Source organism: Glycine max, chromosome 5 (genome assembly GCF_000004515.6).
Source record: "Glycine max cultivar Williams 82 chromosome 5, Glycine_max_v4.0, whole genome shotgun sequence".
NCBI classification, from domain to species: domain Eukaryota; kingdom Viridiplantae; phylum Streptophyta; class Magnoliopsida; order Fabales; family Fabaceae; genus Glycine; species Glycine max.
The window spans coordinates 34,661,295-34,680,882 of record NC_038241.2 but is presented as its reverse complement, the minus strand read 5'-3'; the positions used below and the strand labels follow the sequence as shown (position 1 = coordinate 34,680,882).

The window sequence follows — 19,588 nt, the reverse complement described above, 5'->3', positions numbered from 1 at the left end:
AAAAAACTTCAAAGTAATTGATGTTTTAAAGAGTCAACAAAGTAACACGTGGTCTAAATTCACCGTTAGTAAATACAATTGTTGGTTTATATTTATTGAAAGTATTCCATTTCCAATTAATTTTCCATAGACAAAGACTAACTTTTTTGAACATTCCAATGATAATCTAAATGTGTTTTTTTAACAAAACATTTGCTATCATATAAGCTGGTGATATTTTTTTTACACCCTTTTTAGTATCTTTTATAATTGATTATGATTTATTAGAAATTACTATTTTTATAAGTTTTCAGTTTGATTTAATGATTATCTCTCTTAATTTATATTAAATAAAAAATATAAAAAAATGAAAATTATGAGAATATCACTAACATTTCTTAGTATTTATTAATTGTGACAAAGTATTTGATATTATTATCATAATTTATATTATTATGAGAATTTAAAATAATGTAAATTATGAAAATAATATTAATAAATTCTTACATAATTAATATATGTCAATAAGTGATAGTTTGAACAAAATTAAACTCGATTTTCTCAAACAAAATTTTGATTTCATGTCTTGTTGATGAAAAGATCATAATTAAGATAAGAGATTTTTTTATAAAAATTAATCATCAACAAAATTTATGAATATTTTAAACAAATGTCATGACTCATGATAATCTATACTCTCATAATTTACATTAATAATTTTTTAAAGGCGAAGAGGAAGTATATTTTATAAAGGGGTGAATAAACAAGAGGTGCAGACATCCAAATCACTAGCTGTGAAATTGAATCTGCATCAACCAGAAAAACAAGTGCAGGAAGTTACATGGAATACCGAATACCCCAACAAATCCCTTCAAGTAGGCATTCCTAGCATAATAAGTAAGAACCCCAAAGGCCTTATCCCTATGAGGAGAGACCTCACCCGCGATACAAATCACATAGCATCACCAAAATTAAAACAATCCTTTCAAGCAAGTCAAAGGACATGCTTGCCATTCAAAAAAAGAGAACCAAGCTGTATTATTAATAAGGTCTATTTAGTTTTAAAGTTAGAATTTATTTTAATAGAGATATTTTTAAAATTTTTGTGTCTCTTAGTTTTGCTGTAAAAAAAACGTGTCTTACTTTTAGTTTAGTATTTTATATTAAAATGCCTGTTTGGTGAGAAATAGTAATTCTTTGTGTAAAGCAAAGCAATTAAATTCTTTTTTTAAAAGGAAATAATTTATTTAATAACAACGCAGGAAGAAGAATCACACCATGTCACATTTACGTTTAACGTGAGACACACATGACTTTAAAGTAATACACTATGTACTACAAACTAAAAGTTTCCCTTGCTCACAAATATACTTAATAAAAAAGAAATTTATTCGTTGATAAACACTTAATCTCATTAAAACTTAATTATCCTCAAGCAGAAGACCAATTATCTTGAGCTCAGATTTAAGCTTCACCATTTCATCCTCCGGTATAATCATGGTCACAAACTTCCCATCAACACCATTCTCGATAGAACCTTTTGGCCACGGATACACCAAAACAATCCCTTCATCTCCAACCCCTTGAAGGGTGTAGTAAACAAACTTTGGTGTGTGTCCCTTCAATTGCAAGTCATACACATTGGTGTCTTCCAAGTCTAGAAATGTCAAATTGACACCATACACAAAGAAATCACTCACACCTTGGTCTTTCTCAATGGCTTCCTCAATTTGCTTCCTCTCATCCACTCCTTGATCCACAAGCATGCTAGCTAAGATTGTCAAATCAGTGTCTACAATTGAGCATTCACTTTCAACCTCAACCTTGCATATCACTTGGTTATTACCAATGATATCATTTGACCTCTTATACGGGTCGGTTCTACACACGGTCACGGTTTTGGGTTCGGATCCTGATCGAACCCGGGCCATGCAACGCCAAATCATGGCACATAGGGATTCAAAAAGAGGGGTTTGGTCAAGACTTGGACCCCAAATTTGTGCTTGCAAGTAGTTCAACTGGGAGCTAGTTAGGTGGAAGGAGAATGTGTCCATTTTTTTGTTGTTGGCTGGGATCCAATGATCCCCCACCGGGTCGACCCGTTTTGCTGAAACTGGATCCTTTTCTGGTCCGGGTTGTCTGGGTGTTGGGATGGATCTTGGGATGTTAAAAAGCTGTTGTAGGCCCATATTTTTCAATATTAGGCCCCAAGAGTTAATGAATTCTGAAGCTGAAAGCGGGTCCCCCAATACATGGGCCCAACTAAGACCCAATGAAATTCCACCGCACTTAAATTTAGTTACCTGCAAGAGCCAAGCTTTATGATTTATAGTGATAGAAGGAATAACCACCTAGAAATAAATTTTCAGATTTTTTTTATATATATTTCGTTTCTACCAAGTAAAAAGAAACAATTAAACGTATTTATACTCTTTTATCTAAATGAGATTTTCAAATTTTTGCTTCTAATTTTTTAATGTAAAATCTTGCATCTAATTACCATCATTGTTACATTGTAGTAAGGATGGAACATTTTAAAAATGGAGATCAGACATCAATGATATTAATGTAATCGTCTTTTAAATAACTTTAGGTTATATTTAATGATTAAAAATTACTCCTCTCACCTAAGATGACATCTCTCAATTTTTTTTAAAACATCTTTTTTTTAATGCAAATTAGGAAAACATCTTTCTGAACTTGTCATTCCCTTGTTCGTGTATTAAGCATTACAAAATAAAAACAATAATAATTTTACCGTATTATTCTTTTCGATAACTTGTGTTTAATTTGACAATTTGTTGTGTATAATATGTAAAATTATATTAAAAGTCCTCAGGAAAACAGTCTTTATCGAATTTAAACGTGTTAATGATTCCTTAAAAAAACGTGTTAATGATAAACTTCATTGTATACCAAAAATATGCGTATGATAACATTTAAAGATAGGTTTAAATACTCCTACAATATCCACTTTGTTACTCTATGTAGTATTAAATATTAAATGTTTTAAATTATAAGACATTAATTGTATTTAATTTTTCATACAATATTTATTTATTAAGTGTTAAAAAATTCATAAGAAGATTAACATTACTTAAAATCAAAATATTACCTCGGATTTTTTTTTATATAAAAAACAAGTAATAATGTATTTGAACAGTATATAGGAGTCTGTATCAATGATACCGAAAGCAATGGGCTTTTACCCTACAGTCTACAGAAATATTAATTAAAAGGGGTTTTTTTCTTTTTTTGTTGAATAGTTACGATCAACCTTATCTCTCTTATGAAAGGAATTGTCCACCATACCATACTATACTACGTACTACTATGTGAATTAATGTAATGGTAGCTTATGAAGATAGGATGGTATTAACATCTCTACCAGAAAAAGCATGGCGACTAATTAGCAGGTCACTATTTCAACCAAACCAGGACAGGATAAAGAGGGGATTTTGACCAAAAGCTAATAATTTCATTTGAAATTTATTAAATGCAATTATTTTTTAATTAATTCCCAGAGTAGGAATTTTTATGACTTTTAGGTATCAAGTCATAAAAAAACTGATGTTTTTTTAATAGTAAAATGGTAAAAAAATCCAATGATTTTAGTTTTTTTAAAAAATATTTATATAAAGCTGTAAAATTTTCACCACTTCAAAGTCGTGATTAATTTTGAATGATTTTAAAGTTATTTTAATTATAATTTTATGTTTTGATTCTACTACTCTATTTTTCTATCATGCATCGTGTATGTTAAATTTCTTGTATAAGTTTATTTTTCTCTCTTTTTTTTCTTTTAACATACTTATTTTTAATATGTTAATCAATCAATATAAAAAAATGTATTTACACAAATAATGAACATTGTTTCTTTTCTTTTATATTTTTATATCTGATATTATTGTGTTTCTACTACTCTGTTTTTGAAGATAAGTATATGATACAACTGGTTTTATTTAATATTTTTTGTAAATTATTATTTGTTAAATTTAGAAACGAAAAGGAACCTAAATAATTAAAATTAATTCTTTGTCCATTTTATCTAATTATTATTGATTAATAAAATATTAATTAAAAAATAATTAATGGTTAGGAATAAAAAATAAAATTCGATGGATTATAGAAGAATTAATCATTTTAATTATAATTATTATTTCAACGAGTTTAAAGTCATAAATTATAAAAAATACTAATTATAATTATTTTTAATTTTAAAATAATTGAAAAAATAATCATGAAATATAAAATTATAATTAAAATAATTTAAAAATAAAAATATTAATCAAAACTTTAATAATTAAAAAAATAAAATTATTTAATTTTTTACGACTTTACTATTATAAAAAAATGAAATAGTAATTTTTATTATTATTTTATATTCAAAAGTTATAAAAATTCCTACGACTTATACTTATTTAAAAATTAGTTAAAAAATACTCTTATTTAATAAATTCTAAATAGAATTATCTGTTTTGGTCAAAATTCCGATAGAGTGGTAGGGTCCCTACGCAAGTTTTACGGAACTATGTTGTACACAGGGAATATTTTAATCGTCAATTAAAAATTTTATAGTTGAGAATAATTTTTTACCATTGTATGATTTGTTTTGTGTATATTATCATATATCTAGCTGTTATTTTTTTTAATAAAAAATTATAACAAACTAAATTTTTTTAGGAAATAGAAATTAAAGAGAAAAATATGATTTTCAAATTTTCTTATTCTTTTAAAAAAAATATTATTTAAATTTCAAATATTTATCTTTCTCCATTTTCTTACTGAATCAAATATTGGATAAAAGAGTCAGTGAGAAATACGTGTTGTAGAGGTGTAGTCACTAGCGTAGCAGGACTAAACCCCAGCTAATAGCTACTCTTTTTTATTGAGGCATCGATTACTGTATTTAGTAATCCTTCGTGGCTTACAAACTAGTATACAAAGTAGATCATCTCTTGAAATATTAAGTAAATATATACTCTAAATTTAAAACTTAGAGTCTCCATTCAAAATAAGTGTTATCTTAGATAATTTTATACAGATAATAAAAAGATGAAGGAGAATAATGATCTTATAAAATTATTCTTATTAAATAGTTAAAAAATAATATTAATATTAGATTTAAAAATTAAAGTGACATATATTAGGAGTATTATGAAAAGTCATTCTCTTTCTACCATTTTCTTTATGGTTGACTGAATTTTTCTTAAAATTACCAATTCTGATAGATTTTATATCTAAATTGAAAAAAAAATCAGATAAGTGAGACCCACCAAAACTTACATTTTTTAACAAGTTTCAATCAATAGTAAAAATAGTGTTGAAAAGATAATATTAGAGGGAGCGTCGCTAGCATTTTTCTACGTGAAAAAGAGAATTAATACTACATTAAAAAATTAAATGTGATATAAATTTTGTTTCACAAATACAACACTTATTTTAGAATGGATGGAATAATCAATACTAACCTTCAAAAGAAATTTAGAGATGAATCAGAGAATCTTCCCCTACTTAATTTGATTGTGGCCTTTTTTGTCTCTATCTTCCTTTAATTTTATTCATTACTCAAATATTAACAATTAAAAAACCTTTATCTCAATTAGTTTGAATTGGTTGTACTTTGATTTCGAGTGTGAAAATTATAGAAATGAAATATTCCATTTCTGATTAAAAAAACACTAAAAAATTCCTATGAAAGTAGTTATAGGTTTTGTCATACATAAAAAATGAATAATAACTAATAAGTGTGTGTCACGTGTGATGCATAATATATAAATTAGTATAGTATGTGTAGGGAAATTACTAAGAACCTGCAACAAAACAGGAGGAGAAAAAGATAGTTCTGGGCCAATGACTTGGTGAGAGACGAGCAACTTGTACAAGGGCCAATCCTTCATGGCTAGCCACTCATCTAGGGTTTTGCTGCACTTGGCCTCAATGAACCTTACTCCACAATCATTGCACTTGATTAAGGGCCTACCGGAATCCGATCGCCGGAAGCGGCCACATGTGATGAAGTAATGGTTGAGCAAAGTGAACATGGCCTCCTTAATTTTCATGATGGTTAGGTCTTGTGCAGCCTCACTAGCAAAGAAGTACACCACCCTGAGATAGTGAAGCTTCATGGCCAAGTCCAAGCCACCCGGGCTGTGGAACACCTCCGACCTGGTGGCCCGGCCTGGCCCAACTGAGGATAGCCTCACATCATGCACTACACACTCTTCTAAGACCATTTTGCTTTAACAAGAGACTGAACTGTAAAAGAGGCTTTAATTGCTTCTAGTACTCAACTCAGTCTTTGCCTACCATCATATATAGAGTGATGGAGTGAAGGACCATGGAATGGCTGGTTCGACATTTAATGCAAACTTACTATGCGTTTCATTCTCATTGGCTCGTACCAAATGCAGACTTTGTAATTCAAGTAACAAACTTTTTTAGTCCATAAATAATAAATGCTATAAATCATCTTTTTTTTTCTTTCTCTTACGAGGATTGAAGAATTTAAGAGATTAGGTTTAAAAATTGAAACTCCCTGTTATTATTCTCTCCATATATTAATTATTTAGATGAAAAAAGTAACATAATTAGTCCGAAAATTTTAAGAGTAATTTTAGATTAAATTACAATTACAAAATTAACTAACTTTTTAAATATACATGTCAATTAGTTATAAGTGTCTTATATTTAAGAATAAGAATGGAAGAAGTAAAATATTATTACTTTATCCATTCCATTACTATTGTGTAATAAAAAAATTTCAAAACAATTATCATGCTAGTTTTTTGTTTTTTATTTTTTAATGTAACATTAGTTATTTTTTTTTTCACTTGTATCCCTTGTAATATTAATAAACAACAAAATTTATAAATAAATTATAATGATAATATAAGATTATTTTTATAAAATTACTATTCTCTCATCTATTTATTATTTTTTCTTGACCAATGTAAAATAAATTAAAATGATAATTATTTTGATAAAAAGAGTAATAAATATCTTAAAGATACTTGCTAAAAAAATTAATAAATAAAAATATATTATTAAATTTGTATTGGAAATCCTGGAAGAATATATTCTTCCACAATATTTATTTTAATTTTTTTTTCTTAGACAACATTTATTATGATTCAGAAGTAGTAATATTCCATTTTTTATTAAAAACTTTCCACTTTTCGTTAGCATTTTCCATATACTTTCTCTATTTCTTTTTTTAGGATATTCTTCTATTTCTTTTTAATTGTTGAATTTTTTACAAAATTTGGTTTCTATCTAACTGTTATTTTTAAAATTCAAGATAATCTTAATTATTATTTTATCAATTATACTCTTATTTTTAACTTAATTTTTAATTATTTTACACTTATGCATTTATTTATAGAATTGAATTGAAGAGGATATAATAGAAAAGTCCACACTAATTTTATTTGAATAAAAAAATATTACATTTTTTTGTGTTTATATAAAAACAAGACAGATAAAAATAAATGAATAAATTATTTTTTAGACAAACACTAAGAACATTGATTAAAAAATAAAAGAAGGAAGCTTTTATCAAAATACGTGATATCATGTTTTCTTTGATTATTAAATACATTCTCATATAACTTTTAATAAAAAAATATTTTTAATTTATTAATAAATATCATAACAACACTTATTAACAATGCCCTATTTTATAAACATTGTACATTCTATTAGCAATAACTTTATTCTGTTGATTCTACACATTGAGTTTATGGAAGATAATCTATTTTGATTTCATCCTTACAAAATACATTATTAAAGAAGAAGAATAAATTTTAAATATAATTAAATTCTGATAAAAAATTAGTCTCAAAGTTTATAAGAATATCTTATAGCAAGAAGCCTAATATCTTAATTACGATTATAGAAGAAAAAATACATTCTTTATACACAAGTACACAGCTGTCCAAATTCTGATTCAAATTTTGCCTTCCAACTCTCTATTTCTGCAATCGAAAAAACAAAAACTCTCTTTTTCTCAGTTGAGTCAGTTCTCACTTCTCTGTATCTTCCCTTTAGTCAAATCATAGTCATCAATTTATTTCATCTAAAAGTTCACATTCATGATAATTGGTCAATTTGCTTTCCAAACTAAAAATAAAAATATAAAAAATGATCAATTTGCTCAGTTACTATAGTCACAAAAGTAGTTATTTGTTAACATATTAGTTAACTGGCATAAATTTTATTCAATGTTATTAATTAGCGATTAATCGGTTAACCGATCTCCAAAAACATTTAGGTAAAGAGCCATCCATCCATTTTTATTAATATTTATCAATTTAGTGATAAATGTATTGATAACCAATTAAATTAACTAATCATTGTAAGACTATATATTAGAGGCGATCAACTAGTTTGATTTCGATAAAGAGAGACTAAGAATAACTGATAGGGAGTGTTTGTTTTACAAAATTATTTAATTTATTTTATATTTTCAGGAATCACATCTTTATAAATATTGTAGTTGGAAATATTATTCCTTAGCATATATAAAATCGTGTTTGGTTAATTTTTAGCATTTCTAGAAATATTTTAGAGGTTTTAAAATAATAAATGAAAAATGAAAGTTACAATAGAGTTAGAAAATAATTCGTTAGATTCTCATGGGAATCTAATTTTTCTGTCCCATTATCATGTGAATAAAAATTATGTAAACATGCGAATGCAACTTTCTTGGTAATGGAAGATACTCAAAAATATTTTGTGATAACCTCTTAACAATTATATAAACATTCCTATCTTCATATTTTTGGGAAGGCAGGATGATTTTGTGAAACAAATACCCCATAGGATTGGTGCAATAGTGTAATTTTGTTACATTTATATGGAAAAAAATAATTTATTTAACAAAAGAATTTGTATTATTTTTTTCATGTATAAAAAAGTCAGCAACACTCACAACTCTCTTAAGTCAACAGCAATCATATATATAACGTGAGTAAAATTAATTTTTTATCTAATAGATTGGGAGACTTTTGTCAACCTAAAAAAGAAAAAGATGCTAGAGAAAAAGTTGGCTGAAGAACATCTATTTACGTCGAATTTCTTTAGAAAAAAGAGATATTATGGAATGGAAAAACTGCGAGAATTCTCTTTTACGATTCTTGCTTTCCCTTTGATGCCCGGACTCATTTACTAATAATGCGATCAATTTTACATTCACATGGCAATTAATATTATAGCCTGCTGAGTGGTGACATCTAACCGATTCATTGAGGAAAATAGATCCATGTCATCCACATTACTTTCTTACGCTTTGCAGCTGCGTATTTATACCCAGTAGAGGATTCTCTGTCAGTCTGTATATTTGTAATCCTAAATAACAAAATAACTTGAATAATTTCTATGAATTAGGTGTTTCATCAACTTTCAATAACGTTTGAACCGGCTTAAAATTATAATATATATATATATATATATATATATATATATATATATATATATATATATATATATAATCATATTACTATTACAAAATATCTATCGATTTTATTTATGACTATTTTTTTTTTTAAAGAACTTGATTAATTATTTTAAGGAGATCAAATCCAATATAACTCAAATCAAAGAAATCAAAGACTTCTTGGCTTAAACTATATAGGGTTTAGAAGCTAGTAGGAAGCATTTACAGAAATTCGGAAGTAAAAAGTATATAAATACTCAAACTGTGACTTTTTAAAAATCAATATTATAAATTTTAAATTATTTTATTTACTACCCAAATTATATTATTACCTTGGTTATTTTATCCAGTTAGTCGGTGACTACCAATGAATTTTTTAAATTATCACACTACCAATATTGTTTAAAATGTACATTGGGATAATGAGTTTTCCATGTAAGAATGAAAAAATAAATCATCTAAGTCATATAATCATATGATAATCTAAGATAGGTGTGTATACTCGCAGTTTAAATTCGAGTAATATATATATAGACCACTAAATTATATTTGTATTATCAAGATTTAAAAAAAATGTACGTGACTTTATTACGTGTGAATCTGATAACTACTTATAACCTTGACCATTCATATGATATGGTCCATATTTATTGTTCTTATTTCTTATACTAAACAAGTGTCGTCACATGAATAGTTTTCATTCTCATTATATTCAAGAAATTTAATGATAATCTATCTAACATTTTTTTAAATTATATAAAAAATACTAATTACATTTTAACTCAAATAATATATATAATCAATAAATAATAAATAATTTTAGAATACAATTTTAACAATTAAATTACATTTTTAATTAAATATATGAATTTACCTTTTTATTAAATTTTTATTATAACAATTTTTATTATTTACCTATTAAATAATTATTATATTTTTAATATATTGAGGGAAGAGTAGAGGGTCGTTATATCCATCACTTTAACAAATTGAAAAAAAAAAAAAACTCAACTCCAACCTCAATCTGGATTAAAGTAAGTTTTCATGTTTGACTATCAAAATCAGTATGGCTGAATAAGGGGAACATGCTTTCAGAATAGATAAGATCAAATAGATACTCACAAGTTCAAATCAGATTTTGGTGTCTATCATCAGCTTGCATGGCTGAATATGGGGGAACATGCTTTCAGAATGCAGAATACCATGCTCAACCCAAGCATGGCGAGGCCAACTACAATTAATTAATGTCCATTATTTTGCTCACAAGAGCCATATGTACTTCGATGTGGAGGGCCAAGGAATTCCATTAATACATATAATATTTCTTTTAATCATTTGACTAATTTTTAACATTCGATCTTACGTTTCATCTAAAAAATCAAAGTTATTTATTATCTCAATCGACTCCGCTATTTATAAGTATCATTAAGTACGCCTTTTCTTTATTTTGATTCTTTATATTTAACAATTTTGATACATTAAATTTTAAAAAATTTATTCTGATCTTTTCATGTTTTTAAAATATATGGTTTTGATTTTTCTTAATATTTTATTAGAAACATTCTGTTAACTTTTAAATTTTAAAAATTATTAAAATGATATATTTTAAAAATATAAATAATTACAATAAAACTTTAAAAACTTAATATACTAAAGTAAAATAATGGTGAAACATAATAAACAAAAAATGACATTAAAATTTTCAAAATAATTAACTTTATATATTGACAGCTAAAAATAATTATTATTTTTATTTTATTTTTAAAAAATAATCAATTAAAAAATTATATATTTTTAATTTCTTTCATATCTGAAAAGGTAAAATATGTAACACTGTATAGATCGAACATTATCAACACATAATCTTGCTGAAACTACCAAAAATTCAATATGCGAAGGTTGAAGTGGATTCAAAAGTCAAGGTAGAATAACAATCATTCTAGGTCAACGACAAAAGACAAAGTGACGGAAAGAAAAGGAACTCTTATCTATTGTGATTGAGAATGATTAATGAATAAAATTATTATCATTATTAAATGGTTAAATTGAATGAAGAAAATAATTCTAATAATAATATGAGAGTAAAGAATGTTGTTGTCCATTATTTCAAATGTATAATTTTTTTTCATTTACTTAGTGATTTTTAATTTTTAAATAAAAAAAGATAGTAATGATTTTTAATCCCCACTTTGTTAACCTAATTATTCTAAAATTTATAACACTGATTAACACTAAGTTAACTTAATTATTTTCTTTTAGTCACTACTATGTTAACTTATTTATTTTATTTTGTTAATATTTTTTATTTTATTCTTTTTCTTTTCATGTATATAAAGGAGCATGAGGGGCCTTGCCCCCCTCCTAAATCTGTCCTTGTATATCACTATCATAATTTTTTAACTTCATTATTTATTTATCTTGACTATCATTATATAGGGCAACAACTTTTACAGTAACAATATATCAAAATTATTTTTTAATTCCAATTTAAGAAAATAGTATTTATGTAGCGGAATTATACGTACTATAATGAACATATGATAAGTAGTTGGAATAAATAAAGTACACGCAAAATTCACTTATAGGAAAGTAAAATATGCAACTAATTAATAAACACGATATAATGCATATAATGAAAAATAAAAGTACCACTTCTTATAGATATTATATGTATTGAATTATAAAATTGATTTAGTGATTGAATAAAAAAAAGCTACAATGGTGGAAATGATTTTCTTTCATAAATAAAAACTAACAAATTATCAATTATTGATCTAACAAAAAGTGAGATCAAAAATAAAAATTGAGAAAAACCTTTTTTTACTTAAAATAAATTAAAGCATGATATCCAAGATCTTTTGTTTATTTATAAGAATCGATAAAAATGTCAAAAAATTTACCAAAATATTTTTATTCAACCAATTAAGTTAAATTCTTTATTGCAAGTTGTCAATACTCCATTTGTCAAAATTTCGGGAATTTGAAACCCCCCAGCAAATAAATATCTTTGGATCAAAATAAAATATCAGAAAAGGTATTTCCATTGTCCCCATTACCCAACCTTTTTGTCGTTCGTGTTACTGGTGCAACATGCAAGTATCCAACTGATCTCACAGGCATCACTTTCATGTTCATCAACCTTCTTCGAGTTTAAACTGGTGTCAACTGCCTATTGATAGAATGAATAATGTCAGAGAAAGTAGTTGAAGGGAAGATAACACTCCTACATTTCATGTTGATGTTGGTAACTAAATCCGGGTTGCTAAATTAATATGCCATCAAAGTCTTAAACTCGATGTAGTTTTATTGGTTTATAGCTGACACCTAGACACTTCATTTTGTCCATTGAGCTCAAGGTAAAACTGATAACTTTGTGCAGGACATGTCTGCTAACTAGTTTTTGTCCATAGATCGAAGTCTCTGTCAAGTTAAAAGTTTTGGATGCTCACAGTTACTATGATTTTGATTTTTGGCTTATCCAAAAAAAAGTTAAAAGGTTTGGTCATTTTACGTGTAAATAGGTTTAAAGATGCTTTTTCAAGTTTTGTAATTAGTTTTATCTAAACTTTTGTTATTTAATTATATTGTGCTTGTGATGTTTTTTTTAATTTTTATTTTTTAGTATTTTTTTTTATCATTATAGTTAGATTTTCAATATATTTATTTGGTTGTTTAGGTAAGATAAGCATGATTCAATGCCACAATACTGAATTTTGTACACTCAATAGGGTGCTAGGCTGAGCATTCCTTTTGCTTCATTCACCAGCACTTTTTAATCAAACAAATTAGCTTATAAAAAAAATGCCAGAATATAGCATTGAAATTAAGCATGGGCATGGATTATTCTCGGTGACATGACATTCAAAATTTCTCTTCAATATAAGTAGTGGGCATACTTTATCCCATGAATTAATTCTCTTTATCTCCTTAGCTTCAACATTTAGTACTAATAAGTAAGCATGGCCTCTCAATCCAATTTGTCTGTATACAAAATAAGCCTTCCACCATAGAATAGATAAGATAGAGATCTATTCTAAAGTCTCTTGGTCCCCTCAATCATCTTTCCCTTGAACCTAATTAAACTCCCAATTGAGAGCTTCTGACCGGTTCAATTCAAGGGTGGATCTACCCAAGATCATGAGATAAAAAGAATTTCCCGTGTCAAATGTTGGATGGTGAAAATGCACTATTTTTGTTAAATATAAAACCTAAAAAAGATAAAAATTTCAGTAAGATTTAAAAAAAATGATATATTTTCAAGATTAAAATTTCATTTAAGTCATTTTCTATGATACAAATATTCTTCTACAACTAACAGGGAGATCGACATGAACCTAACTCAGGAAACCAGGTTTTACTTATAGAATCCCAACAAACGTTTTACAAGCCGCTAGCAGCAGGGTTAGATTTTTTATCAGCAAACAAATAATATTATTAATTAAGGGCACCGGAAGTACCAAAATGGATTACAGGAAGAGTACCAGTAGGGTTAGATATGTGTCTTTATATATATATATATATATATATATATATATATATATATATATATATATAAATGTCGAAGTCATAATTAATTATGATAGCTAGCTAACTCTTCTATTAACTAATGGATACACGTTTGCGGCTGCATCATTCATACACCAAACCACACGATTAGGAAATAGGCAAATAGCTTTCCCAAACCAACGTCTGGGATTTAAAAGAAGAAAAAAAATGCGTCTATTCAGAATTGTTTGGACATATTCATTTACTTCTCTAAAAACACTTTTAAAAAAATTAATATATTTTACATAAACTAAAATTAACTCATGCACGAATTGATTTGTAAAATAAAAATCATGAGTTGTTCTAAAACATGATTTTTAATTTATGAAAAACTTATTTTATTTTATATATTTTTCTCCTATAAGCATTTTTTGGATAAATTTATCCGAACATACCTTATACTAAATAAGTAAGGGATTCTTAATTTTGTACTATTGAAAGTAATTAATGAGGATTTCAATACTAAAAAAAGAGTAAGGAGAATTTCTTACTTCAGCATAAAAAATGTAGTTAAGACTTAAGAGTGATACATAAATGACCCACAAACTTAGAAGGCAATAAATAAATGATCCACGTGTTGGGGTATATTTGTGTATAAACTATAAATAGCAGCAGAGGAGACATTATAAATAGGGGAGTAGTGGAACAGCTCAACAGCAGGCAAAATACGTACACACAGTGGTGTAATATGGGCGGGGTACCCCTGATACTCTATTCTATGTATATATATATATATATATATATTTGTCTAATAAAAAAAATATAGTGCATGTTCAATAAAACAGAAGCTTGCTAGCTAGGAGTTTCTCAGTACTCTATAATTAACTAGAATGATGATTTATATATCACTTTTTTGGTGTAAGCTAAACAAGCCGTGTATTCTACTGTCAGAAGAAATTTATCTGAAATCACACTCTTATCCCAATTCTGTTGCCATATATGGAGATCGACCCTCAAATCTGAATGGTCCCAACTCACCACGTTGGTTCATTTGCTTTCTCCAATGAAAAATTGATATTTATTATTAAAATACTTCTAATACACTGCAACTATTCTTATATAATAGATTAAAAAATTTATTTATCAAAGTAAAATAATTTTCCATACTCATTTTCACCCCTAGATTCTTCAATAAAATACAAAATTAATGTACATACATTTAATAAAAAATAAATAAAGTAATGTGTCTCTCACTATGAATGACAGGTACAGTTGTAACATAAGAACTAGCTAGATTTGTTTATATTTAATATAAAAAAAATTTAAAAATTATTATTTATAGTTAACACAAAAAATAAGCGTATTAGCCTTAATTATTAGGTCTGAGGGTCATAAGGGAGTTGGGACAGGTAGAGTTTATAATAGGCCGGCACGGGAAGGTTGTTTTGTTATTTTAGGTTTTAAGATGTGCTTTAGTGGTGCATACATGCAGATGCGCTGTCACTTGTCTAACTATATATAGTGGCTAGCTAATTAAAGAGGTTACCAGCAGAATTTGTAGCATTGGTTCAACGGTTCAGCTTGTCATGAAAACTACATTAGTACTATTTAGATTCAAGATTCTACTGTGTAAATTACCCTTTAGATTGTGTTTTATTGTTTTTTTTTTTATTCTTGGTCTTTTTTTTAAACAAAAAACAAAGACAAAAGGCTTCATCCCATCATAATTTTTTATGATTTTTTCTCCGTTGAAATTAAAATCAGATTCTAAAAAATTTATAAATATAATTTACGCACTTTATTAAATTAACTAAATTAAATTCCGTTAATGAGAAATAAATGAATAAATAATATGCAAGATCCAATATACTCTATTAAATACATGATCAATTATGTATTATATTATTTCATATCTTAGTAACCAACTTAATTTGCTGAAAGTTTGAGTCGATAATTAAAAGTGCATACATTTAAAAAAAAATAATTAAAATTACATATGATATGAATGTGCATTCTTCAATTCTAATGTATAAGAAAGAAAATTTTATTACTTTAAGAATAAAAATAATTTTTATTAAGATTTGTTAACAAATTTTATAATTTTTAATAAATTTTAATCAATTAAAAATAACAACGTGTTTAAGAACTTTAAGAACGTGTGTTAAAAAATACTACCAAACACTAACTAGTCAAAATCTTTATATACACCGTGAGAGGTTAATACATATAAGCGTACATATAAATAAAACAAAATATTTTTTAACAAATATTTTTTACCATTATTTAACAATGAAATCTTAAGTATCGTAAGATAGTTAACTTTGTAATAGTCATTTAAAAATTTTATTTGAAAGTAATTTTTAATTAATAAATAAATATAAATAGTGTATAAAAACTAAATTTAAATAAACTTTTCTTTTATCGGATTTTATACCATCATTTCAGGCTGAACAATGAACACTGAAGACTTCATCACCACTTTTGTGTTCTGCGTCAGACTTTATTTCTAGCCAAGTGGCACGTTGTATCTGACAACGTAACCATGATAGATAAATAAGCTCATTTGCTAACTTCTAGCCAAGGATGGGGCGTCATTCATTGTGACTTGTAAGGAGGGACCAAACCATGTCCTTAATTATTTTTTAAAGATATTACTATATATAATTGTTTTAAATTTTATCCGTGAAATAACTTTCTTTTTAGCCTCCTAATTAAATTTTCTACTTCTATCATAGTTTTGGCCATAAGCCTAAACTACTTGATCACTGAAGTGTTATCATTTTAACTTTGTTCTCATAAAAAAATTGTGACTTAGTCCCTACAAATGCATAAAATTTTAGTTTTGCTTCTATGTTTCCTGTCGTTAACATTGGAGAATACTTTAATTTTATAATGATATAAAATTGTCATAAAAACTTTCTCACAACGACAAATTACTAATAAAAAATGTTTATGAAAAAATAATCATATAAAGACATAAACTAATGTTGGATTTTTTGGGTTTCTTTTCTATATGAAGTAAAGACTTAAATGAGCAAATTTATTTTGTCTCACTTGTTTAAGTGGAGAGAGATTATATTAGGATGAGAGAGACTCATTTGTGAAGAAAAACAGTTACAAAACATTGAGAGATAAAAAAAAGGAAAAATCATTGTGATTTTCACACACCCACTAGAGAGTATTTTTCAGATTCATTCACCATTAGATCAGGATACTTTTTAGACAATAGGTTCTACACACATGATACTCCAAATTATCCGATTGGATTGCAAAAAAGATATCTAGAGAGGTACTTGATGATGTTGGTTATGATAACCAGTTTGGTTCTAGAAAGTGGAAACTCACCAAGGGTAACTTGGTTGTGGCCAAGGGGGAGAAAATTTCAAAGTTGTATTGAACAAAAGCTTTGATTGCTAGAGACAGTGTGAATGCTATGGATATGGAAACATCTTTGTGGCACCAAAGGCTTAGTCATATCAGTGAGAAGGGGCTAAATTGTTTAGCCAAGAAGGATATGCTTCCAGGATTGAAGAATGTAGATTTAGAGAAATGTTCTCATTGCATGGTTGGTAAGCAAACTAGAGTATCCTTCAAGAAGCATCATCGCTCCAGAAAATCTAAGTTGCTTGAATTGGTGCATTCAGATGTTTGTGGCCCTTTGAAGGTGAAATCCTTTAATGGTGCATTCATTGATGACTGTTTCAGGAAACTTTGGATCTATGCTTTGAAGACAACAGACCAAGTTCTCAAGAAGTTCAAGGAGTTTCATGTCTTAGTTGAGAGGCAGTCATGCAAGAAGCTAAAACGCATTCGTACTTACAATGATAGTGAGCATTGTGGACCATTTAATGTCTAATGCAAGCAGCATGACATTGCTTATAAGAAACTCCTCCTAAAACTCCTTAACTAAATGGTTTGGTGGAGAGGATGAACATGACATTGATTGAGAAAGTGAGATGTATGCTCTCTGAAGCAAAGTTACCCAAGCACTTATGGGGTGAGGCATCGTACACGACAATGCATGTTATCAATCTTAGTCCTGATGTTGCTTTGAATAGTGAGGTGCCGAACAAAATTTGATTTGGTAAGAATGTGAAGTATGATCACTTAAGAGTTTTTGGTTGCAAGGATTTTGTGCATATTCCAAAGGATAAGAGATCCAAGTTGGATGCAAAGTCAAGGTAATGTATATTCATTGGTTATGGTGAGAATGAATTTGGTTACAGGTTCTATGATCATGTTGAGAAGAAGCTTGTTAAAAGTCGTGATGTAAAATTCATGAAAGACCAAACCATTGAAGACATTGATAAGGTGAAGAAGTCTACACCCAAGGAAGATAATGGTGTGGCTGATTTTGAACCAGTTCAGCCGCCTATTTAGAATTTGAATACTGATTTTCAAAATAATGTTGGTGTCCAGCAACCTCAAGATCAGGTAGATGTTCCCACTGATGATGGTGAAGAGGAGCATGACATGTCAAAAGATGAAAATCTTGGTGATGTTACCAAACCACCTCAAGTTCAACTTAGGAGGTCCAACAGTGAGAGACAATCTTCTAGGAGGTATTTTCCTAATGAGTATGTGATCCTAACATATGATGGAGAACCAGAGTACTTTAGAGAGGCCATGGAAAGTGAAGGAAAAAGAAAGTGGTTGGATGCAATGAAGGATGAGATGAAATCCTTACATGATAATCACACTTTTGATTTAGTGAAGTTACCTAAGGGTAAAAGGGCCTTGGATAACATGTGGATCTATAGGGTGAAGCATAGAGTAACTCTACATCTCTAAGGTACAAAGCCAGATTAGTGGTGAAGGGCTATAGTCAAAGGAAGGGTGTTGATTTTAATGAGATCTTCTCTCCCATGGTGAAAATGTCATCCATTAGAATCGTGTTGAGTTTGACTTCTACTCTTGATTTGGAGGTAAAGCAAATGGATGTAAAAATTGTTTTCCTTCATGGTTATTTGGAGGAAGAGACCAACATGAAGCAACCTGATGGTTTTCATGTTGAAGGGAAATAAGATTATGTGTGTAGGCTGAGAAAGAGCCTATATGGTTTGAAGCAAGCTCTGAGGCAGTGGTACAAGAAGTTTGAGTCTTTTATGTGTGAGCAAGGCTACAAGAAGACTACTTCTGACTATTGTGTCTTTGTTAGAAAGTTTTCTGATGATGACTTCATTATCTTGTTAGTGTATGCTGATGACATGCTTATTGTTGGGAAAAATGTTTCAAGGATTGTCAGGTTGAAGAAGCAGGTGGGTGTCATTTACTATGAAGGACGTGGAAGTTGCTAAACAGATTCTTGGTATAACAATCATGCGTGACATAAAGGAGAAGAAGTTATGGTTGTCACAAGAACACTACATCAAAAGAGTGTTGCAGAGATTCCAAATGGAAAAGACTAAGGTGGTGAGCACTCTTCTTGCTACTCATTTTAAGCTTTGTTCCAAACAAAGTCCATCAAATGAAGTTGAGAAATTAGATATGCAACGGGTTCCTTATGCATTTGTGGTGGAAAGTTTGATGTATGCAATGGTATGCACAAGACCAGATATAACACATGTTGTTGGTACAATCATTAGATTTTTGTCAAACCCAGGTAGAGAGCATTGGAATGCTGTGAAACGGATTTTGAGATATTTTCATGGTAATGTTGATATGAGACTTTGTTTTGGTGGTGATAAG

The 19,588-nt window shown here is 27.9% G+C and overlaps 2 protein-coding genes across 2 annotated transcripts in view; both read right to left on the bottom strand.

Annotated features, from left to right (window-relative positions):
- The window catches only part of CHS2 (chalcone synthase 2), a 97,568-nt gene that overhangs the window by 51,117 nt on the left and 26,863 nt on the right, over positions 1 to 19,588 (bottom strand). The gene's annotated exons all lie outside the window — the stretch shown is intronic.
- Positions 1,203 to 6,266, bottom strand: LOC100819144 (HXXXD-type acyl-transferase family protein). The gene is made up of 2 exons (NM_001254409.2): positions 5,793 to 6,266; positions 1,203 to 2,282 (listed from the first exon to the last, which is right to left on the bottom strand). Exons 1-2 carry the CDS (start codon positions 6,213 to 6,215, stop codon positions 1,401 to 1,403), a joined length of 1,305 nt encoding a protein of 434 aa, NP_001241338.1. The 5' UTR covers positions 6,216 to 6,266; the 3' UTR covers positions 1,203 to 1,400.